The sequence below is a fragment of the Neovison vison genome, chromosome 1 (assembly GCF_020171115.1).
Source record: "Neovison vison isolate M4711 chromosome 1, ASM_NN_V1, whole genome shotgun sequence".
Lineage (NCBI taxonomy): Eukaryota > Metazoa > Chordata > Mammalia > Carnivora > Mustelidae > Neogale > Neogale vison.
Window position 1 is genome coordinate 240,800,463 of NC_058091.1, and position 21,643 is coordinate 240,822,105.

Below are 21,643 nucleotides of genomic sequence, written 5' to 3' on the forward strand. Positions count from 1 at the left end.
TAGGAGTAGGGGCGCCTGGGTGGCTCAGTGGTTTGAGCCTCTGTCTTCGGCTCAGGTCATGGTTTCAGGGTCTTGGGATCGAGCCCCACATTGAGCTCTCCGCTCAACGGAAGCCTGCTTCCCCCTTTCTCTCCGCCTGCCTCTCTGCCTACTTCTGATTTCTCTCTGTCAAATAAATAAATAAAGTCTTAAAAAAAAAAAAAAGCATTGTTTCTGGGCGGTACAAAGACCTACGAGTAAATGGAATAGGTGGGTTGGGAAGCTGGGGCTGGGAGTTGGAGCAAGAAAGGGTGCAGAAGGGAAAATGCCGGGGCGCCTCTGCTCAGCGGGGAGCCTGCTTCCCTCGCTCTCTCTGCCTGCCTCTCCATCTACTTGTGATTTCTCTCTGTCAAATAAATAAATAAAATCTTAAAAAAAAAAAAAAAAAAAGAACCCTAGGGGTAGATCTGGCTTTTAATCTAGGCTCTCTCCTTGGAAAAGTGATAGAAACATCCTGAAGTTCCATTTCATCTGTAAAATTGGGATGATACGACTATCATAGAGCTGTTTTAAAGGTTAAACCAGACTACACTTGTAAAAAGACAACCCGTTATAGGGTAAACCCTCATTAATGTTAACTATCCTTAACCCCTGGGGTGGATAAAGAGGAACGATTCTTCACCTGAGGCCATATAGCCTACTACTCAAGGTAAAATCCAGAAGCTACCGGGCAGTCTTGTTAGACACTTACATCATTTCGTCGTCCAATAGTACAGAATCTGCATACAGACAACACTCTCTTGTCCAACCACATCACCACTAAGGGGCAGGGCATTTTCCCTTCTTTTTTTTTTTAAAGATTTTATTTATTTATTTGACAGAGAGAGATCACAAGTAGGCAGAGAGAGAGAGAGGAGGAAGCAGGCTCCCTGCTGAGCAGAGAGCCGGATGTGGGACTCGATTCCAGGACCCTGAGATCATGACCCGAGCCGAAGGCAGAGGCTTAACCCACTGAGCCACCCAGGCGCCCCGGCATTTTCCCTTCTGCACCCTTTCTTACTCCAACTCCCAGCCCCAGCTTCCCAACCCACCTATTCCATCCAACCCACCTATTCCATTTACTCGTAGGTCTTTGTACCGCCCAGAAACAATGCTTTTTTTTTTTTTTAAGACTTTATTTATTTATTTGACAGAGAGAAATCAGAAGTAGGCAGAGAGGCAGGCGGAGAGAAAGGGGGAAGCAGGCTTCTGTTGAGCGGAGAGCCCAATGTGGGGCTCGATCCCAAGACCCTGAAACCATGACCTGAGCCGAAGACAGAGGCTCAAACCACTGAGCCACCCAGGTGCCCCGAAATACTGCGTTTTTAAAACTCCCCCTAGCATCTTCTCTTTCTTCTCTAACTTTCCCGCCCCAGTAGCTCTAGAGCAATCGGAGATGGGATTGTCCCTTCTTTCCCCGCCTCTTGGTGACGTCAAGATAAATCACACCTCTCATTGGACATTCTGGAGCAGAAGCCTACCAATATCTGGCAGACTTTTTTGGTGCAGGCGGACCGCTAGTATTATCGCTGGTGATTGGCTGGAGTGACGAGCCAGGAAAATGGCTGCTAGTCCGTCTGTAGTCCCGGTGGCTGTGACTGCTGCGGTGATCCCCGTCTTGCCACCCAGCAGCGATTTCTCAAATTTGCGAGAAATTAAGAAGCAGCTGCTACTCATCGCAGGCCTTACCCGGGAGCGGGGCCTGCTACACAGTAGCAAATGGTGAGATGTCGGGGTCGAAATGGGCTGGACTTGGATCCTTGGCCTTGGGGTCCGTGGAGCTAATTCAGTTTGGGTGTTCCAGGTCCGCGGAGTTGGCCTTCTCCCTCCCCGCCTTGCCTCTGGCCGAGCTGCAGCCGCCGCCGCCTATTACAGAGGTAAGGATTTCCATCTCTGCTTGCGCTCCTCATCAACCCGAAGAGTTACCGAGTGCACTGTCGCTGGATGGGACCATAATGCTTATCAGGAATGTTTGTGGAGGGAATTCAAGCATTTAAAGAGCTGAATGTTCTAAGCGATTTTATCAGTGTGGATTTGTTGATCTTTGTAAAGATTTGGTGGTGCTTTACTTAAGCTGGAGAAAATTAGTAAACAGTCCTTAAAAGACTTAAGCCTTTTAAGGTTTTGTAGCCCAACCCAATGTTCTTTACGATGAGGAGGATCAAAATTTTTGTTTGTTTGTTTGTTTTTAAAGATTTGTCAGAGAGTGAGAAAGCGAGAGAGAGCGCAGAAGTAGGGGGAGTGGTAGGCAGAAGAAGAAGCAGGTTTCCCTCAGAGCAAGGAGCCGGATGTGGGACTGGAACCCAGGACCCTGGGATCAAGAGGAGGTTCAACGCACTGAGCCACCCAGGACTACCCAGAAGACTCAAAGGTTTTAACAACAGTGTGAAATTGGCTTTGGATTCAAATAGTTCAAATCTCAGCTACACATGTGACTTTGGGCAACGTACATAATATGATGAGCCACAGTTTTTTTATTTGTGAAATGCAGATAATAATAGTATCTACTTTAAGGGAATATAGAGAAAATTAAATGAGATACTAATATATTTCATATATGATCTATATAGCAGGTATTTTTACATAGTCTGTGTAGTCTGAATGATTTTCATCATAATCCATTTCGTTTTTCCTGAAGATGCCACTTCTTGACCCCAGAAACCATGAGTATTTCCTACTCCAGAAGGTATATTGGAGATGAGAGGGGATGGGGAAGGAAAAAAGCAAATGGTGAGAGGATATGAAAAAGGACACTAGAGGAGTGCCTGTGTGGCTCAATGGGTTAAAGCCTCTGCCTTCAGCTCAGGTCATGATCCCAGGGTCCTGGGATTGAGCCCCAAATCCAGCTCTCTGTTGGGTGGGGAGCCTGCTCCCCCCCCACCTGCCTCTCTGCCTACTTGTGATCTCTCTCTCTGTCAAATAAATAAATAAACTAAAAAAAAAAAAAGCCACTAGACTCCTAAGCTGAATGGATATATTTAGAACTTGTTCCAATGAAGGAAACACTGGATGTTTTGGTTCTGATAATATTTGGTTTTGTTCTGATAATATTTGCAGCAAGAGGGATAAGGAGAATGAAGTTATTAAAGTTTTAAACAACTTACCCCTAGAATTTGTGAGGATTGTATGCTTTTTTACTTAAATATGCATCATCTCTTTTATTTACATACAGAATTATGTCTGTGTTCTGTACCTTTTGCAATACTAACATGTCAAAACTTTTTGAAGTATAAAAAACATAAGTAATTGCACAGTATATTGCATATTTTAAAAGATATTATTCATTTATTTGTCACAGAGAGAGAGAACGAGCACTAGTAGTGGGGAGAGACAGGCGAAGGGAGAAGCAAACTCCCTGCTGAACAAGGAGCTTGATGCGGGACTCCATCCCAGGACCCTGAGATCATGACCTGAGCCCAAGGCAGACGGTTAACCAACTGAGCCACCCAGGCATCCCACTATATTACATTTTTGTATATATTTGAAAGACTAGAAGAGGCAAATATCAGATATTAATGCTAGACATTTTCCATGATGTTTCCACTATTTCCTCCTCAAATCTCTACTACTTGCTCCATTTTACTGATAAAGAAGGAATTCTCAGGGGCACCTGGGTGGCTCAGTTGTTAAGCGTCTGCCTTCGGCTCAGGTCATGATCCCAGGGTCCTGGGATCTAGTCCTGCATCTCTGTCAAATAAATAAAAAGAAATATTTTAATTAAAAAAATAAAATAAAAAAGAAAGGAATTCTCAGAGAAGCTAGGTAACTTCCCTATTAATGTCATGAAACCAGTAATTTAAGGAATCGCAATTTGAATGCAGGTCCCTAACACTAAAGTCTATGCAACTCCCACTACATTTAAAGAAATAGTACACGTTTCTGAGTGTATTGGTTTAGTTTTTTAAATTTTTATTTTTTTCCCCAACTTTTTATTTTGAAAAAAAGTTCCATAACCGTAGGGAGCACCTGGGTGGCTCAGTCAGTTAAGTGTCTGCCTTCAGCTCAGGTCATGATCTCAGGGTCCTGGGATAGAGCCCTATATTTGGCTCTCTGCTTATTGGGGAGCCTCCCTCTTGCTCTCCCTCTGCCCCTCCCCTTGCTCATTTTCTGTCTGTCTCCTCTCTGTCAAATAAATAAATAAAATTTTTTAAAAATTTCCATAACCTTAGTTTGTAATAAAATAATATACAAAATAATTTATTCATATATGTATATGTAAATAAATATATATATATGCTAGGTTTTTGGGAGGAACAAAATACTTTTTCTTACATCTTGAAATTAATGGGTATACTTCTTTTTTTGTTAATGAATATGCTTCTTGAATTTTAATTTTTATTGTCTTATATAAACTTACTTAAACTTACATAAACTTATCTCTCTTCTAGGAGGATGCCCAGGATATGGATGCTTACACCCTGGCTAAAGCCTACTTTGATGTTAAGGAGTATGATCGCGCAGCACATTTCCTGCATGGCTGCAATAGCAAAAAAGCCTATTTTCTATACATGTATTCCAGATATCTGGTGAGGACCATTTTAAGATGTCATTCTGCCTTCAGTGAAACATCCATATTTAACACCAAGGGGGAGAACTTTAATCTTTAAAATAGTTTAGCAGTAGTCTTCTTGTTAAATGTACTTTATACTTAACGGTAATAAAGAAAGTATCAAAAAAAAAGTTAAAAAATGACAGTATCCACAGGGTACTGGGTGCCTATTACAGAGGTAAGGATGGCTACCTCTGGCTATTCTGTGGAGCATGTGACTTTTTGATCTCTCAGGGTCATGAGTTTGAGCTCATGGGTGTAGAGCTTTGGGTGTAGAGCTTACTTCAAAAAATAAAATCTTTTTTAAAAATTGACAATTTTTTTTTTAAGTTCTATCTATAATTTATGAGCCCAAGATCATAAGTCGTGTGCTCTTCTGACTGAGCCAGCCATGTGCCCTGATAATACTCATTATTGACAAATGTGTGAGGCAGTAGACTCCCTATTTTGGTAGTAAAAGTTCATAAAGTGGTTTTAGAAATCAATTTTGGCAGATTATGTCCATATGAAATACTGTGACCAGACAATTCTACTTTTAAGAAACTTGTCAAATAGAAATACTTCAATAAAAAAAGAAAAAAAAAGAAATACTTCAATATATGCACAAGGATATATGAATAGGGATATTTATTTTATTATTTTTTGTGATAGCCATAAAATGTCAATAACCTAAACAGTCATTGTTGATTCTTGCCTGAAGTATTCTTTTTTTTTTTTTTTTTAAAGATTTTATTTATTTATTTGACAGAGAAAGAGATCACAAGTAGGCACAGAGGCAGGCACAGAGAGGGAGGGAAGCAGGCTCCCCGCTGAGCAGAGAGCCTGATGTGGGGCTTGATCCCAGGACCTGAGATCATGACCCGATCTGAAGGCAGAGGCTTAAGCCACTGAGCCACCCAGGTGCCCCTTGCCTGAAGTATTCTTTTTTCTTTTTTTTTTTTTAAAGTTTTTAAAATTTATTTATTTGACAGATAGAGATCACAAGTAGGCAGAGAGGCAGGCAGAGAGAGAGGAGGGAGCAGGCTCCCTGCTGAGCAGAGAGCCCGATGCGGGGCTCGATCCCAGAACCCTGAGATCATGACCTGAGCCGAAGGCAGAGGCTTAACCCACTGAGCCACCCAGGTGCCCCGCCTGAAGTATTCTTTAAAGTGATGTTGCAAAGTGATGATTTTCCACACCAGTATTTTCTCTACATTTATTACTTGCCACTTGGCATTCTATATTATACATGAGCTTTTCCTCCCCTTCTTCTCCATTTATTTATTTAATATCAAAGATTCATATATTTGTAATTGTTTGTTATTTAGTACTTTACCTAATTATTTTGGTACTCGGATTATTTCAGATTTAACCTTCGGGAGCCCTTGAATTATTTAAAAGTAGTGACTGTGGGGCCCCACGGTGACCTAGTCAGTTGAGTCTCTGATTCTTGGTTTCCATTCTGGTTTGATCTCATGGTTGTAGGATCCATGTTGGGCTCTGTACTCAGAATCTGCTTAGGACTCTTCCTCTGTTCTTCCCCCCTCTCTGAAATAAATAAATCTCTAAAAAGTAAAAAATAAGAGCAGTGGCTGGTAGTATTTGCCATTTGGTTAGACTTGGGCCCTTTATCTGGAGTCAGGTTGCTAGTTTTAGAATGAGTTTCAAAATAAACTGAGATAATACCTTTCTATTGATTTTCTCTTACAGTCTGGAGAAAAGAAGAAGGACGATGAAACAGTCGATAGCCTAGGTATGAATTTCTTTCCCTTATCTTTTGGACTAAAGCAGGGGTTGTACACTTAAATGCCTACATGAGCCAGGCAGGTTATAAATGTGTGAAGTGGACCTAGGAGGACTGTTAAAAATTGGGGAGCACAACTTCCTGCTTGTTACATACCTCCGGCTGAGGACTACCTTAAGGAAATGTGGGCCTAGTGTTATCAAGACTTTCTTCCCTTGGCCCTACACTGTTCTTTGGAACCTGAAGCTAAAAACGCTGATTTTTAGTTGAGGCTTGTGATTTTTAAACATTGATAACTTTCAAATTTTTAAAACCCTTCTGCCGGCCTGGAGCACCTGGGTAGCTCAGTCAGTTGGGTGTCTGATTCTTGATTTTGGCTTGAATCATCTCAGGGTCCTCAGGTTGAGCCCCACTAGAAGATCCATGCTTAGCTGGGAGTCTACTTGAGATTCTGTCTGTCTGACTGTCTGTCTCTCTCTCTCTCCCCTCACCCCCCCACCACTTACACTATCTCTCTCTGTCTAAAATAAATAAATACATCTTAAAACAACAACAACAAACAACCTCTGTGGATCTAACAACATATGACTGCAGACCATTTATCAGTTGTAATTTCTAGAACAAAGTAAATGGATTGTATAAGATGTTGGCCACTTCTCAGCATTCTTACATAACTGGTGTAAGTTCCAGTTGTAACTTTGGTTGATGCCAAAGGGAATGTCTAGATCTATGAAATGAGCATTGGCAGTCTTTCCTTAGATGTGAGATTTTGTTTTCTAGGTCCGTTGGAGAAAGGACAAGTAAAAAATGAGGCACTTAGAGAATTGAGAGTGGAGCTCAGCAAAAAACACCAGGCTCGTGAACTTGATGGATTTGGCCTTTATTTGTAAGTGTCAGAGTAATTTGGATTTTTCTATAACATTTTCTCCTGAGAGAGAGGAGGTGTTATGAAACATTAACTTCTCCTGTAATTGTTTCTTGCCTTCCTAGATATGGTGTGGTGCTTCGAAAACTGGACCTGGTGAAAGAGGCCATTGATGTGTTTGTGGAGGCTACTCATGTTTTGCCTTTGCATTGGGGAGCCTGGCTAGAACTCTGTAACTTGATTACAGACAAAGAGATGGTAAATTGAGAAATTTATATGAATGAACTTCTGCTCCAAGTCTTATGTAATTCTGTAATGGGATGGGAGGAGAGAGGTTTTCTAAACCTTTGCTTGTAGCTAGGTCTTTGCTCCTTCTGTAATCTCTTTCACTGTTGGAATTTCAGTCTTCATTTGAAAGTCTAATGTCTGGCTCTTGGCTGGTAGTTGCTGTTGTATTTATGTATAGTTAGATTATCTTCTCTTTATTTCATGTTTCCACATTCGAGTTCTACTGTAACTTGTTGTATAAACTAAATGTTAGTATACTTTGTTTCCTTATTCCAGAAATGCTATAGGAAAGGTTTCTCTGACTTCAAGGATTATATTAAAAACCTTTTTAAGGTCTCTTCTGGGCTGTCCTAGGACTCCATAAAGATTTATAGATTTGTTAATGAAATAATGTATATGGAAACTGCTTTATCAAAGCAATCCTTTTATTAGTCATTGTTAGAGGACATTGTCTATAGAGTTTATTTTGCCATTCTTCAGTAGTTAATGGAATTGATAATACACTTCATTTTGTTGGCTTTGAAGAGCCAAAGGCTGGTTGATTTCCCCTAATAATGGTATGTGTTGCTAAATCTGTGTCTGAAATCTTATCTTGGTTTGTTCTTATTCATTATCTCTAACTGCCTGATAGACTTTTATTAAAAGTTTGTTTTATCTCTGAACTCAGTATATGCAAAACCAAGTTTCTGATTTTGCCTGACAAATTCTCATTCTTCCTCCCAGCTTGAGAGACTCTCTTGATAGCATCACTTGTTTCTCAAGATACCCAGTCTTGATGCTGTCAGTCATATTTGTTCTCTTTCTCTTACTCTTCTTATGTCTAGTCATTTGCCAGACCTCACCATGGTTTTCTTCTTATATACATCTCTTTCTCTTGGTTTTCTTCGCCATCTTGGTTTTCAACATAGATTTGAATTACTTGTAATTAATAGCTACTTTTCTCTCTAGCTTTTCCATTTATACACTCCCATTCCCAAGCTATCGTGTTTACTCTTTTCAAACTTACTCTTAAAACACCCATGTCATTATGTCATTCTCTTGCCCAAAATTGTAGTGGTCTCCTGTTGCATCCCACTTGCTATTGCACCATAGTACCTGCCCTACTAGTTCAGTCTTATTTTTTCACTACTTTTGAGCACCTAGCTTCCCCTTAAACTAGGCTAGTTTCCTCATCCTATTTACGTACACTCATCAGGATTGTTTTGCCTGTGTTTATGTTGTTTCCCTGCTTAGAATGTTCTTTTTTTCCTCTTCCTCTCTCTTTTTTCTTTTCAAATTCTAACCATCCTCTAAGACTCACCTGAAATCCTATCTTTTCTTTGAAGTCTTCCTCAACTAGGTCATTCCTTCCTATTGTGCTTGTGAGTCCTGCTCACTTAATTGAATTGCCCTGTGTTCATTGTTAGGTGTTCTCATAAAGTTTTGGTGATAAATTTCTTTAGACAATAAAGATAGTTCCTTGATGTTCATTTGGGAGAGAGGTCAAAGTATATTAAGTGTGTCCCTCTCTCTCCTGCTGGCAGCTGAAGTTCCTGTCTTTGCCAGACACCTGGATGAAAGAGTTTTTTCTGGCTCATATATACACAGAGTTGCAGTTGATAGAGGAGGCCCTGCAAAAGTATCAGAATCTCATTGATGTGGGCTTCTCTAAGAGCTCATATATTGTTTCCCAAATTGCAGTTGCCTATCACAATATCAGAGGTGAGTGAATAAGGACAATGAAATACCATCAAATCCTGAAGGTAGCACTGTATTGTTTTCTAAACTTTCTTATCTTCTTTCTACAGATATTGACAAAGCCCTATCTATTTTTAATGAGCTAAGGAAACAAGACCCTTATAGGATTGAAAATATGGACACATTCTCCAACCTTCTTTATGTCAGGGTGAGCTGCTTTCTTTGCTTACTCTTGTTCAAGCTCTTTTGTGCTTTAATCTCCAGGATTGGATTGTCACTGGGTTGCATTAGCCATGAGAAATATAGTTCACGGAGTTCCTTACTCTTGCTTAGATTGTCTTTCTTTTTTCTTCCAGAGCATGAAATCTGAGTTGAGTTATCTGGCTCACAACCTCTGTGAGATAGATAAATATCGTGTAGAAACATGCTGTGTAATTGGTAAGAGACTACTTTTTTCTTTTAAGATTTGTTTTCCTTATAAGTAATATAAATGTAAGAATAATGGTATAAAAACATCAAGGATAACAAAAATCATAGACTGTAGAATGTAAAAACTGGGTATAATCCCTCCTCCAAGATTGGTGAACATGATTCCAGAATATTTTGCTGTGTGAATACTAAAAATGAGAGTGTGGGTGCATGTGTGTGTATAATTTGCTTGCAAAACTGTATCATTATAAACACTGATTTATAACTTCCTCTTTTCTTTTTTAACTGTTTATCTTTTCTATCATTTTATTTAGTACATCTAGATTTGTATTATTTTGATAGCTATTCGGTATTACATAGATGTGGCATCATTTTTATGCAGTCATTTTCTATTGTATAAGTTGTGGCCACTGTTTGTTGATATAAAAATAGTTTCAGGAACCATCTTTGTGGGTGTGGATGTATGTGTGTGCATGTGCAAAATGGTATTGTTTTGTTTTGTTTTGTTTTAGATTTTATTTATTTATTTGAAAGAGAGAGATACAGCAAGAGAGGGAACACAAGCAGAGGGAGTGGAAGAGGGAGAAGCAGGCTCCCTGAGACCTGATCCCAGGACCCTGAGATCATGACTTGAGCTGAAGGCAGACACTTAATGACTGAGCCCCAAAATGGCAGTTTTATTAAAGATCGGGGTACAGGATCTGTGGGCAGAAAGAACTGCTGTGCTGGGGTCTTGAGGAGTGGGGATTATATACTTGGAGTTGGGGGAAGGAAAAGGGAGGTTTCAAAAGAACTTTCATATGCTAAAGAGGACTGACCTATAAAATACTGAAGGCCTTGTCATTTTCAAGTTAAGATTGTTTTCCCCTCTAGCAAGGTATTAACTTTAAGATAGTTGGGAGATTCCTGGAAGAAAATCACACATGTCCCACCCTGGAATGGGGGTTTAGGGGAGGTTGTAGGCTGTCAGTTTATGCTTTGTCTTCAGATTGCCTTCTGCTTTCTCATCATTTCCCCCCTGAACGATTTTGACCCTTAAATCTTCAAGGTTGTTGAAGGTGGAAGATCTCATCTTTTGTAACTTCTTCCTGCTGAGTAGGGGTGTAGCGATCCCCTACCTAGGGTCAACATTGTTCAGTTGGGGAACATATAGGGGAGTTATGAAAGGGGAGGCAGCTGAATCCGACACAGTTAACATATATGAACTTCCTTGAGTAGAAGGGGTCATCTGTTCATGTGAAGTCATTGTAGGTGTAGTCTTGGCACCAAGCAGAGAGATACTGAAAAAGACCATGCATTAAGAGGAGTATGGCTATAAAGAAGTCCAGTAAAGAGATCCTTAATAGTTGACTATAATTCTCCTCCAATCCAGGAGTTTAAAGCAGTCACTAAAGGAAAGAGAACATTTAAAGCACCATTTTGAGTATTCATATCAGTTAAAAACCCAGAAATATTTTTGTGATTATTTGAAATAAATACACAGCATTCTGTTCTTATGATAGTGCAGGCTCTGCCTTATGCAAGACTTAAAGCACCTAATGTCATTCTATTTTGTAAAGCTGCCTTACACATTTGTATTACTTCAGTATTAGTGGAGAAATGTTATCTTGAGTGTCATTTAGGGATTTGACCATGTACTTAGTAAGAGCTTCTTTGTGTCAAACAACATCCTCCAGTCTTAAAGAGGGAACAAAGATGGATGCTAGGTGGTCATACCAACAAGACACAGGACATATCCACCATTGTTTTAAATTTGGAAGGTTAGCTGGGTTGGTAATGGTTTTAATAATGCGTCCATGCATCCAGGCAAAACCCAGAGTACCTGGGCCTATCCAGCCTGGGGGAGCAGTGGCCACAAGTTAGTCATGTAAGCCATTGAGTCCCAGCCAGGAGCCGGCCATCTAATACTGGGCCTCCTTGAATTGCAGTCAGGATATTAAGGGCTATTTTGTTTTGTAGGGTCATCCTTTGAATTTGTGTGAATTTCAGGCCCATTTGATGGGGGACTTATGGCTTGATAATAATCCCTTTTCTTTAAATTGCACCATGGACATATAGGACTAGGATGGCATATTTGGAGTCAGTATAAATATTTTTAAGGCTTTTGCCAATTGCAAAGCACAGGTGGGAGCTACAAATTCTGCTTTGGGGCAGACGTGTTTGCTGATAGGGCTTTGGCCTCAGCAGTCTGAGTTAGACTGACTATCGCATAAGCATACCCAGCTTTTCTTACCCCTTTTTCATGAAACAGCTGCCATTGGTAAACCAACTGTCGTCTGCATTTTTGATAGGTGAATCTTTTTTTTTTTTTTAAAGATTTTATTTATTTATTTGACACACAGAGATCACAAGTAGGTAGAGAGGCAGGCAGAGAGAGAGGGGGAAGCAGGCTTCCCGCTGAGCAGAGAGCCCGATGCGGGGCCCATTCCCAGGACCCCGGGTGCATGACCTGAGCTGAAGGCAGAGGCTTTAAACCACTGAGCCACCCAGGCACCCCTAGGGGAATCTTTTAAATTTGGTTGACGAGAATAAGCAAGATCAATGACCTCTGAACAGTTATGCTCTATAGAGGTTATGATGGTCAGGTCCATGCATAAGGGTAGCTGGATTTAAAGTTTGACAGGTTTTAAGTATTATTTCTGGCATATCTATAACCATTGCCTGGTGTTTAATAAGTCAGTTTCCCATGGGATGCCTGGGTGGCTCAGTCGGTTAAGCATCTGCCTTCGGCTCAGGTCATGATCCCAGGGTTGAGGGATCAAATCCTGCATTGGGATCCTTGTTCAGCAGGGAGCCTACTTCTCCCTCTGCCAGGTCTGCCTGCAGCTGTCCCTGATTGTGCACTCTTGCTCTCTGATAAATAAATAAAATCTTAAAAAAGAAAAAGGTCAGTTTCCCAACATCCCTTGGTGGCTTTTGGTTTCTAAGACACTCTGCACCTGATGTGAAGTCATTACAGTCAGGGACTGTCCCATAGTGAGCTTTGAGGCTCCTTTTACCAGGAAGGCTGTTACATACTTGGCTAAAGTCTTTATTTGCGATTGCACCTGAATAGAGGTGGCTTCTCGAATAAATATTACTACAAGGGATGAAACCATCAAGAAACTCCCCCTCTTTAAAAGACATTTATTTATTTATTTATTTGAGAGAGAGCACGAGCAGGGGGAGGGGCAGAGGGAAAGGGAGAAGCAGACTACCCACTAGATGCTACCAAACCTCTTCCCCCAGTTGTGACAACCAAAAATGTATGCAGATAACTGTCACATCTTGAGGTTAGACTTATCCGTGGTTGAGAACCATGGCCCTATGTACTCCACCACACTAGTATGACCTGATCATCAGTTGACATCAACACATCAGTAGCCACTTTTGGATGAAAGTAAGCTTGGTTGTGATTGAAAGCCTCAGTACCCTAGAAACAAAGGGAGATATCTGTTGCTGGGTGTGTGATCACACGGCGTTGAGATCATACACCCGGCGTTGAGATCATACATTTGTATCTTTCTAGGTCAGAAGTTCTTTTTTAAAATTTTTTAAAAGATTTTATTTATTTATTTGACAGACAGAGATCACAAATAGGCAGAGAGACAGGCAGAGAGAGAGGAGGAAGCAGGCTCCCTGCTGAGCAGAGAGCCCGATATGGGGCTTGATCCCAGGACCCTGGGATCATGACTTGAGCCGAAGGCAGAGGCTTTAACCCACTGAGCCACCCAGGCGCCCCTAGGTCAGGAAGTTCTTAAACCAATAGAATTTCAGTCCATCAATTCACTATTTCTAGCTCTTGAGGAAGTTGTAGTTCAGTATGAGAAAAAAGCATTTAAAAAATGTAATAGGGGGTACCTGGGTGGCTCAGTCATTAAGTTGCTGCCTCTAATTCAGGTCATGATCCTGGAGTCATGGGATCAAGCCCCACATTGGGCTCACTGCTCGGCAGGGAGTCTGCTTCTCCCTTTCCCACCCCTGCTGCCTCTGTTCCCTCTCGTTGTGTGTCTCTCTGTCAAATAAATAAAATCTTAAAAATAAAAATGTAACAGGAACTATTGGAATGTGAGAGTGGGAGTTAGTGATCTTTTCAGTGTCAGCATTATGAAGAAAAGATAAAGTCTGTTATGAGGGTAGAACTCTCTTTTATTCAGAAAACATCTTTTGAGCATCTTCTGAGTGCCAGGCACTATACTTTGTATTATAGTACCTACCCTAATTGCCTATTGAGGAATACTAATAAAATAACTATAATGTAATGGGTTGAGTGTTAGGATTGAGATAAACTAAAGATACTGAGAGAGTTCATATAAAAGATACCTAATTTAGCGTATGATTAGGGAAGTCTTCTTGAGAAGATGGTCCTTGAAGGCTGGGCAGAAGTAAAAGAGTTCAGTAAGGAAGGAAAAGGATTGACTTGGGAAGGGCATTGCACTGCAGAGGCACTGAAGTATGAAATGGGCATTGGGCATGAAGGAGCTCCTCGTCTGGAAGCATGGTGTGGGAGGTGGAAATGTTCAAAAAGGGGCCAGATCTTGACGAGTCTTTTATGCCTTGCTGAACATTTGGAACTTATTTTGAAAGTGGTAGGAGTCTTCTGAAGAATTTTTAATCAGAGAGTGATGAAAGTTCTCAGATTTTCATTTTCAAATGATGACTGTAGTCAGTGTGCTGGAAGAATTAGAAAAAGGGCAAGACTAGAGTCGGGGAGACCAGCTAGGAGATTTTTGCAATAATCTGGTCTAGGGATAATGATGAGAGCCTACGCTGAGGTATTGGCAGGAAGGATGGAGAGAGGCTATTAGACTTAGAAGATATTTAGGAAATAGAAGAAACAGGATTTGACAACTGGGTAACCAGATGGGCAACAGTGCCTTGTACTTGAAGAAAGAAAACAGAGGTTGGGGAGATAAGGAACAATCCTTTTTTTCACCTCTTGACCTAGAGCCAATTAAAATAAAAGAAGACATATATCTGAGGAGTAATGATATAGGAGTTTTTCATTTTTTTAAATAATCATTTGAGGTGAACTTTTTCTTTTTTTAAAGATTTTATTTATTTGAGAGAGAGAGAGAGATAGCAAGAGAAAGCACAAGGTGGAGGGAGGGAGAAGTGGACTCCCCATTGAGCGGGGAGCCTGAGTTGGGGAGTAGGGCTCGATCCCAGGCCCCAGGGATCATGACCCGAGGTGAGGGCAGATGCTTAGCCAACTGAGCTCACCTAGGCGCCCCTTGAGGTGAACTCCGTAATGAACTGTTTTTTTCTCAGCATATCTATAAATGGCCAGCACAGTGCCTGACCTGGTAAATAAATATTTGTTGAATTCAGCCCACCGACCTTAAAAATAAAAAATAAGGATTATTAGTTCATGGCTAAAAAATATACTTCAGCTTTCACATTGTAGCCAGTTCAGAGGAATTAAAAAGGAGAAAGAAGAATGGAGAGAAGAAAAGAAACTGAGGACCCGAAAGAATGAACTCTCTTACGAATAGAGTGGTGGCAGGGATCTCCTGTTTGTTTAGTTCTTGCTTTTCCTCTTAGGTCATGATACCAATTGATTGTTTCCCTCTGTGTCTTTTCTAGAGTCCCAATCTCTGAGAGGCAGCACTTAAATATATATAACAGCATATACTATAGAACGGTGTAGTTAAGTTTGGACTCTGGAATCAGGCTACTCAGTTTAAATCTTGGTTCTACTAGTAACTAGCTGAGTGACCTTGGGCTTAACCTGTCTATGCTGTAGTTTCCTCAATAAAGACATAAACAGTAGATCCTTCTCTCAGGTAATTGTCATGAGGATTAGATAATGCCTAGAAAGCACTTAGAGCAATGTAGGTTGCTTAGCATGTTGTAACCTTCATTATACTTTGGCTCTTCCAAATAAGATAAAACAAAACAAAACAACCAAATCTCATTTACTTGGTCATTGCTGAAAACTTGGCTTGTTCTGACTTATTTAATGTCTCTGTCATCCTCACTCCTTTAGCACCTAGGGCTTACATAGGGCTATATCCCTTTTCCTGGGTGCGAAATCAGTATTTTGGCTTAGAAATGTGCCATGTTGATACATATAGCTTTCATTCCTTCCCTTTTCCTACTCCCTAGCTAATGACTATTTAGGTTATTTTTTCATTTGTACTGTTAGAAACATTTTGTTTCATAGCTACAACAGAAACAGGATTTGTGGGGTTTTAAAATTATTATTTTAATTATTATTAAGTATAATGTTATATTAGTTTCAGGTGTACAACAGAGATTTGAGAATTCTGTATTTTTTTCTTTTTAAGATTTTGTTTATTTATTTGACAGAGATCACAAGTAGGCAGAGAGGCAGGCAGAGAGAGAGAGAGAGGAAGGAAAGCGGGCTCCCTGCTGAGCAGAGAGCCGGATGCAGGGCTCATCCCAGGACCCTGAGATCATGACCTGAGCCGAAGGCAGAGGCTTTAACCCACCGAGCCACCCAGGTGCCCTGACAATTCTGTATATTACTGAACACTCACTATAATAAGCATAGTCACCATACCAAGTTATTACAGTATTATTGACTGTATTCCCTATGCTGTACTTTGTAGTCTGTGACTTACTTACTTTATAACTGGAAATGTGTACCTTGTAATAAAAGAGCTTTATTGAAAAAAACCCAGCTTCGTTGAGGTATAATTTAATACCATAAAATTTACCAACTTTAAGGTTACAATTCAGTGAATTTTTATAAATTTGTACAGTTGTGTAACCATAGCCATAAATCCAGTTTAGAATATTCTGGTACCCTTGGAAGTTCCCTTGAATGTGTTTGCAGTCAGTCCCCCTTGTATTCCCCAGCAGCCACAGATTTGCCTTCTCACTCTATATTTTGCCTTTTCTTGAAATTTTCATGTAAATGGAATCTTGGAATATTTAATCTTATTGTGTAAAGAAGCTCATAAGCTTCTTTTACTTAGCTGTTTCCAAAGTTACCCATGTTGTAGCATGTATCAGTAGTTCTTTCCTTTTTAAAGATTGTATTTATTTATTTGACAGAGAGAAAGATCACAAGTAGGCAGAGAGGCAGGCAGAGAGAGAAACAGGCGGAGAGAAACAGGCTCCCCGCTCATCAGAGAGCCCGATGCAGGTTTCCATCCCAGGACCCTGAGACCATGACCTGATCCTGAGGCAGAGGCGTAATCCACTGAGCCACCCAGGCGCCCCAATTCTTTCATTTTTAATGTTGACTAGTATTCCATTGTTCAGAGATATACATTTTGTTTATCCATTTCCCGATTGACATAAGACAGATGGCTTCTATACCCTTTCTGCAAATAAAATCTTTCAAAAAATGCCAAAAACTTTCACTTGTTCTCTTCAGGACCAATGCTAATAGACCTGCTTTGATTCTTGTGGAAGAGAGGAGCTCAGAGCTCTGCCTTTTTATCCTTTGAGGACCTCTTTAGAAACCTAGGAATATAGTTGGAAAACTATCAAGCTAAAACATAACTACAGACATTTCCTACTTTTTTTCATTGTTGTTTTTTGTTTAAAGATTTTATTTATTTATTTGTCAGAGAGAGAGCGAGAGAGAGCACACAAGCAGGGGGAGTGGCAAGCAGAGGGAGAAGCAAGGTCCCCGCTGGGCAAGGAGCCTGATGCGGGACAGGATCCCAGGATTCTGGGATCCTGACCTGAGTGGAAGGCAGACACTTAATCTAACCGACTGAGCCATCCCGGTGTCCCTACCCTTTATTAAGAAAATGTGGATAATTAAGGAGGGCATGTGATGTGATGAGCACTAGGTGTTATACCTAACCAAAGAATCATTGAACATGGGGTGCCTGGGTGAGTCAGTGGGTTAAGCCTCTGCCTTTGGCTCAGGTCATGATCTCAGGGTCCTGGAGTCAAGCCCCATATCAGGTTCTCTGCTCAGCAGGGAGCCTGCTTCCCCTGTCCCCCAGCCTGCTTACCAGTGATCGATCTCTCTCTCTGTGTCAAATAAATAAATAAAATCTTTAAAAAAAAAAAAAAGAAGAAGAAGAAGCGTTGAACATTATGTCAAAAACTAATGATGTAGGGGCGCCTCGGTGGCTCAGTGGGTTAAGCCTCTGCCTTCTGCCAAGATCATGGTCTCAGGGTCCTGGGATCGAGCCCCACATTGGGCTCTCTGCTCAGCAGGGAACCTGCTACCCCCTGCCCCCCCGCCTCTGCTGCCTCTCTGCCTACTTGTAATCTCTGTCTGTCAAATAAATAAATAAAATCTTTTAAATAATAATAATAATTAAAAATAAAGAAATAAAAATTAAAAATGGAGGAAAAAAGAAAATGTGGATAAATGCTATATTCAGATGAAATAAACTGAAGAAAAACTTTTAAGTGTTAGGGAATTTTTTTTTTTTTTTAAACCAGAATGTGTGATAGATGCAGTATATTTCCCAAGATAATGATGATGTTCCCTTTGTATAAATTGGCTTTTCTGCAGACACTTTGGGGGAGTGGGTTATAGTTTCATGTCTTCTCTGGAATGCTATTTTAGTGAACTTATATTTTTACCTGTCTAGTTATTCATATATATATTTTTTTATTTTTCAATCAGGCAATTATTATAGTTTGCGTTCTCAGCATGAGAAAGCAGCCTTATATTTCCAGAGAGCCCTGAAATTGAATCCTCGGTATCTTGGGGCCTGGACACTGATGGGACATGAGTACATGGAGATGAAGAACACATCTGCTGCTATTCAGGCTTATAGGTGAGTTTCTAGTTGAGGAGGGAGGTAGAGGGGATTACTGTGATGTTAGGAGCCTCTCTTGAGCCTATAAGTCGCTAACCTTGATTCTGCCCTCTAACCAGTCTCTCTTGCATTTTATAGACATGCCATTGAGGTCAATAAACGGGACTACAGAGCCTGGTATGGGCTTGGACAGACCTATGAAATCCTTAAGATGCCATTTTATTGCCTTTATTATTATAGACGGGCCCATCAACTTCGGTAAGTCTGGTGAATGATGTGTTTGTTATGAGAAGAGCTCATACTTTACCTTTTGATAGGTACTGAAGAATCACAGTGAATGAATGGTTTTGACTCTTAGAGACCTGGGTTTAAACGTGCCGTATGCTTTTTGATCATTTTTTATGTAATGTATTCTAATGGGTTAATAGTTTAAGTGTGAACACAAAATAATACAGTTATATGAAGTATTGTATTAAAGATCAGTCACTGTATAGATTTGAAATAGTGGTCGGTGATGGTGTTTCCTTAAGGAGGGACTTTAGATTTTTTTTTTTTTTTGAAGATTTTATTTGTTTATTTGTCAGAGAGAGAGGGAGCGAGCACATGCAGACAGAGTGGCAGGAAGAGACAGAGAGAGAAGCAGGCTCCCTGCTGAGCAAGGAGCCCGATGAAGGACTCTATCCCAGGATGCTGGGATCATGACCTGGGCTGAAGGCAGCCGCTTAACCAACTGAGCCACCCAGGTGTCCTGGACTTTAGATTTTTTTTAAAGGCTTTGCTCAGACTGCCTGTTCTTTTTTCTTAGGCCCAATGATTCTCGTATGCTGGTTGCTTTAGGAGAATGTTATGAGAAACTCAATCAACTAGTGGAAGCCAAAAAGGTATCTGTAATTGGGTTCTGCAGAATTGGAGCGGAAATTAGCAGTTTGGATGAACGGTTGGGCTCTCTGCTCTAATGGTCCTTCATGCTGATCTATCTACATATGAAAGTCTTAAGTATTTATGAACTCATAGTCTAAAAAGCAAAGAAGAACTGACATTATCAGTGCGCCTATCAGTCTAGTAAAAATGCTTTGCATTCTGCAAGTCCATCCACACCTCTGGGTGGCTTATAACACTTGGGCCTTTATGTGGTAGGCCATGGCACATGGGACATTGGTCAAAGTGACCAGTTTTTTGTTTGTTTTTTTTTGACAGTGTTATTGGAGAGCTTATGCTGTGGGAGATGTGGAAAAAATGGCTCTGGTGAAACTGGCAAAGTGAGTGAAAAGAGTGAAATGCTGTTGTTATTTCTGTTGGCTTCTCTGGTATGGTATATCATGTGTTTTTACTTTTATCACTAGCTTGCTTTGAGATCCAATTTGTACTTACAGACCAATTTATTTTGTAGGCTTCATGAACAGTTGACTGAGTCAGAACAAGCTGCCCAGTGTTACATCAAATACATCCAAGATATCTATTCCTGTGGGGTATGTGTCATGAGCATCGGAATTAGGTTGCTGATCTCATCCTGACCACCTCAGTCACTCCTGCTTTCCCTGTCTAGGAAATAGTGGAGCACCTGGAGGAAAGCACTGCTTTCCGCTATTTGGCCCAGTACTATTTTAAGTGCAAGCTATGGGATGAAGCTTCAACTTGTGCCCAAAAGTGTTGTGCATTCAATGATGTGAGTAGCAGTTCTTTACTAAAGGGTTTAGATTTTAGGCTCAGACTTGGGATCTTTACTGTGACCTGGGGATGGAAGATGGGTGAGAAGTGGAAAGGCTACCTTGACCCGTGACACTTCAATATCAGCATTTTAGAACTTATTTTTGAGAATAGCTTTGGACATATTTTGAAACAGTTGCCTGACTTCGTTTCAGACCCGGGAAGAAGGGAAGGCCTTGCTCCGGCAAATCCTACAACTTCGGAACCAAGGCGAGACTCCTTCTACTGAGATGCCTGCTCCCTTTTTCCTCCCTGCCTCACTGTCTGCTAACAACACTCCCACACGCAGAGTTTCTCCACTCAACCTGTCTTCAGTCACACCATAGTTGGCTGCTTTCAAGCCAGCACATCACTAGACCCATGTTAAGCCTTACCTCCGTGTAAGGAATGGCCAAGTCTGTTCTTCCAAGGACCTTGGTTTTTTTGTTTATACAGATGGAAATAGCTCCTTGGGGACAGTTTATAGAATCACCTTTGGTCTAGACTGACAGAAGAATCCTGGCAACAGAAATTGTCTTTTGCCAGTTAGAAGCACTTCTGTTTCCCTTCTGTTCAGAGAGTGGCTTCAGATCTTGGCCTTCTTCCCAGACCTCTTCCCCTCTAAAAAACATCCCTTTAACAGCACTTTAGCACAGGCAAGGCTTACAGGAACAAAGTTTCAATGCTGCTGGGAGTGAGAGATTCCTTAGAGAGGCATGGAAAGGAGAAAAGTGTGCCATTCTACCCTCTGCAGGCAGTCGGGGCAATGTGTACCCTAGGGAGGTCAGGGCACTTGATAGACATGATCTCATCATTCTTGAATTTAAGGAACATGATTATGCTGTCAGAGGTAAGATTTGAACAGAGTGAAGCTATACATTTGTTCTTGCTTTGTGGGGACAGTCTTCTAAAACATCATTTTAAGGACTTTCCGTAGAAGCTTTCAAATAGAAAGGAGCCTACTAGATTTGAATCAAAGAAGAGACAAAAAGAATCTTACTTTTTAGGGAACTATTGATGGCAAAAGAGCCTATGGAGTTAGCTATACCCTTACTAAAGCAAATCAAGGAGGCAGGATTAATAGATAATTTCATGGACATTCAAGAGTGTTATGTTTTGTGACTATATAGACAAGAATAAACTCACTTCAAGCTGGTCTGTTGTAATAAATATTTTTGATGTTATATTTCTCCCCCCTCTGTTATCTTCAACAAAATGGTTCTTTCCAACTTCACTTGTTAGATAAGGTAAAGAGAATCATTCTTGCTATATTCTTGGAGGGTTTCAGGGCTGTCATGTGTATTCAGTAGGAGGTAATATGCTCAATATTATATTACCTCCAATAGGAGGTAATATGCTGGGATTATAATGTCCTCTGTAACAAATTTGAACTGTATTTATGCTGTAGATTATTCTGAGCTCAGGGCCCAGCCTTCCTTTGTTATTTCCAGAACAAGTTTGTTAGTCACCTCTTCAGGAACGACACTTCATTTTATATTAAGGTATCTATATTTTATATTTTATATATATGTGTACATATATATTTAATATAACTTTATATTAAGGACATTAGAGTACCTAATGTCCCTTGGATTCATTTCTTACAAGGCTTTTCTTAGTTTAGCTGTCCACTAGTTACATATCTCTACTGCCATTCCTGTTGAAGGTTCCAAGGGGCCCAAATGATGTTTAATTTTCAATTTTTTCCCTGTTTTAAAAGTCCCATT

General features: G+C 40.5%; 1 protein-coding gene across 1 annotated transcript; it reads left to right on the forward strand.

The window, feature by feature from the left end:
* The first annotated feature begins 1,537 nt into the window (after positions 1–1,537).
* CDC23 (cell division cycle 23) lies at positions 1,538–21,072 on the forward strand. Its single transcript, XM_044226789.1, has 16 exons — positions 1,538–1,740; positions 1,823–1,895; positions 4,407–4,544; positions 6,257–6,299; positions 7,071–7,176; positions 7,281–7,413; positions 8,967–9,144; positions 9,231–9,328; positions 9,477–9,558; positions 18,095–18,248; positions 18,369–18,488; positions 19,036–19,111; positions 19,428–19,489; positions 19,621–19,699; positions 19,777–19,896; positions 20,093–21,072. Exons 1-16 carry the CDS (start codon positions 1,580–1,582, stop codon positions 20,261–20,263), a joined length of 1,794 nt encoding a protein of 597 aa, XP_044082724.1. The 5' UTR covers positions 1,538–1,579; the 3' UTR covers positions 20,264–21,072.
* Positions 21,073–21,643: the final 571 nt, after the last annotated feature.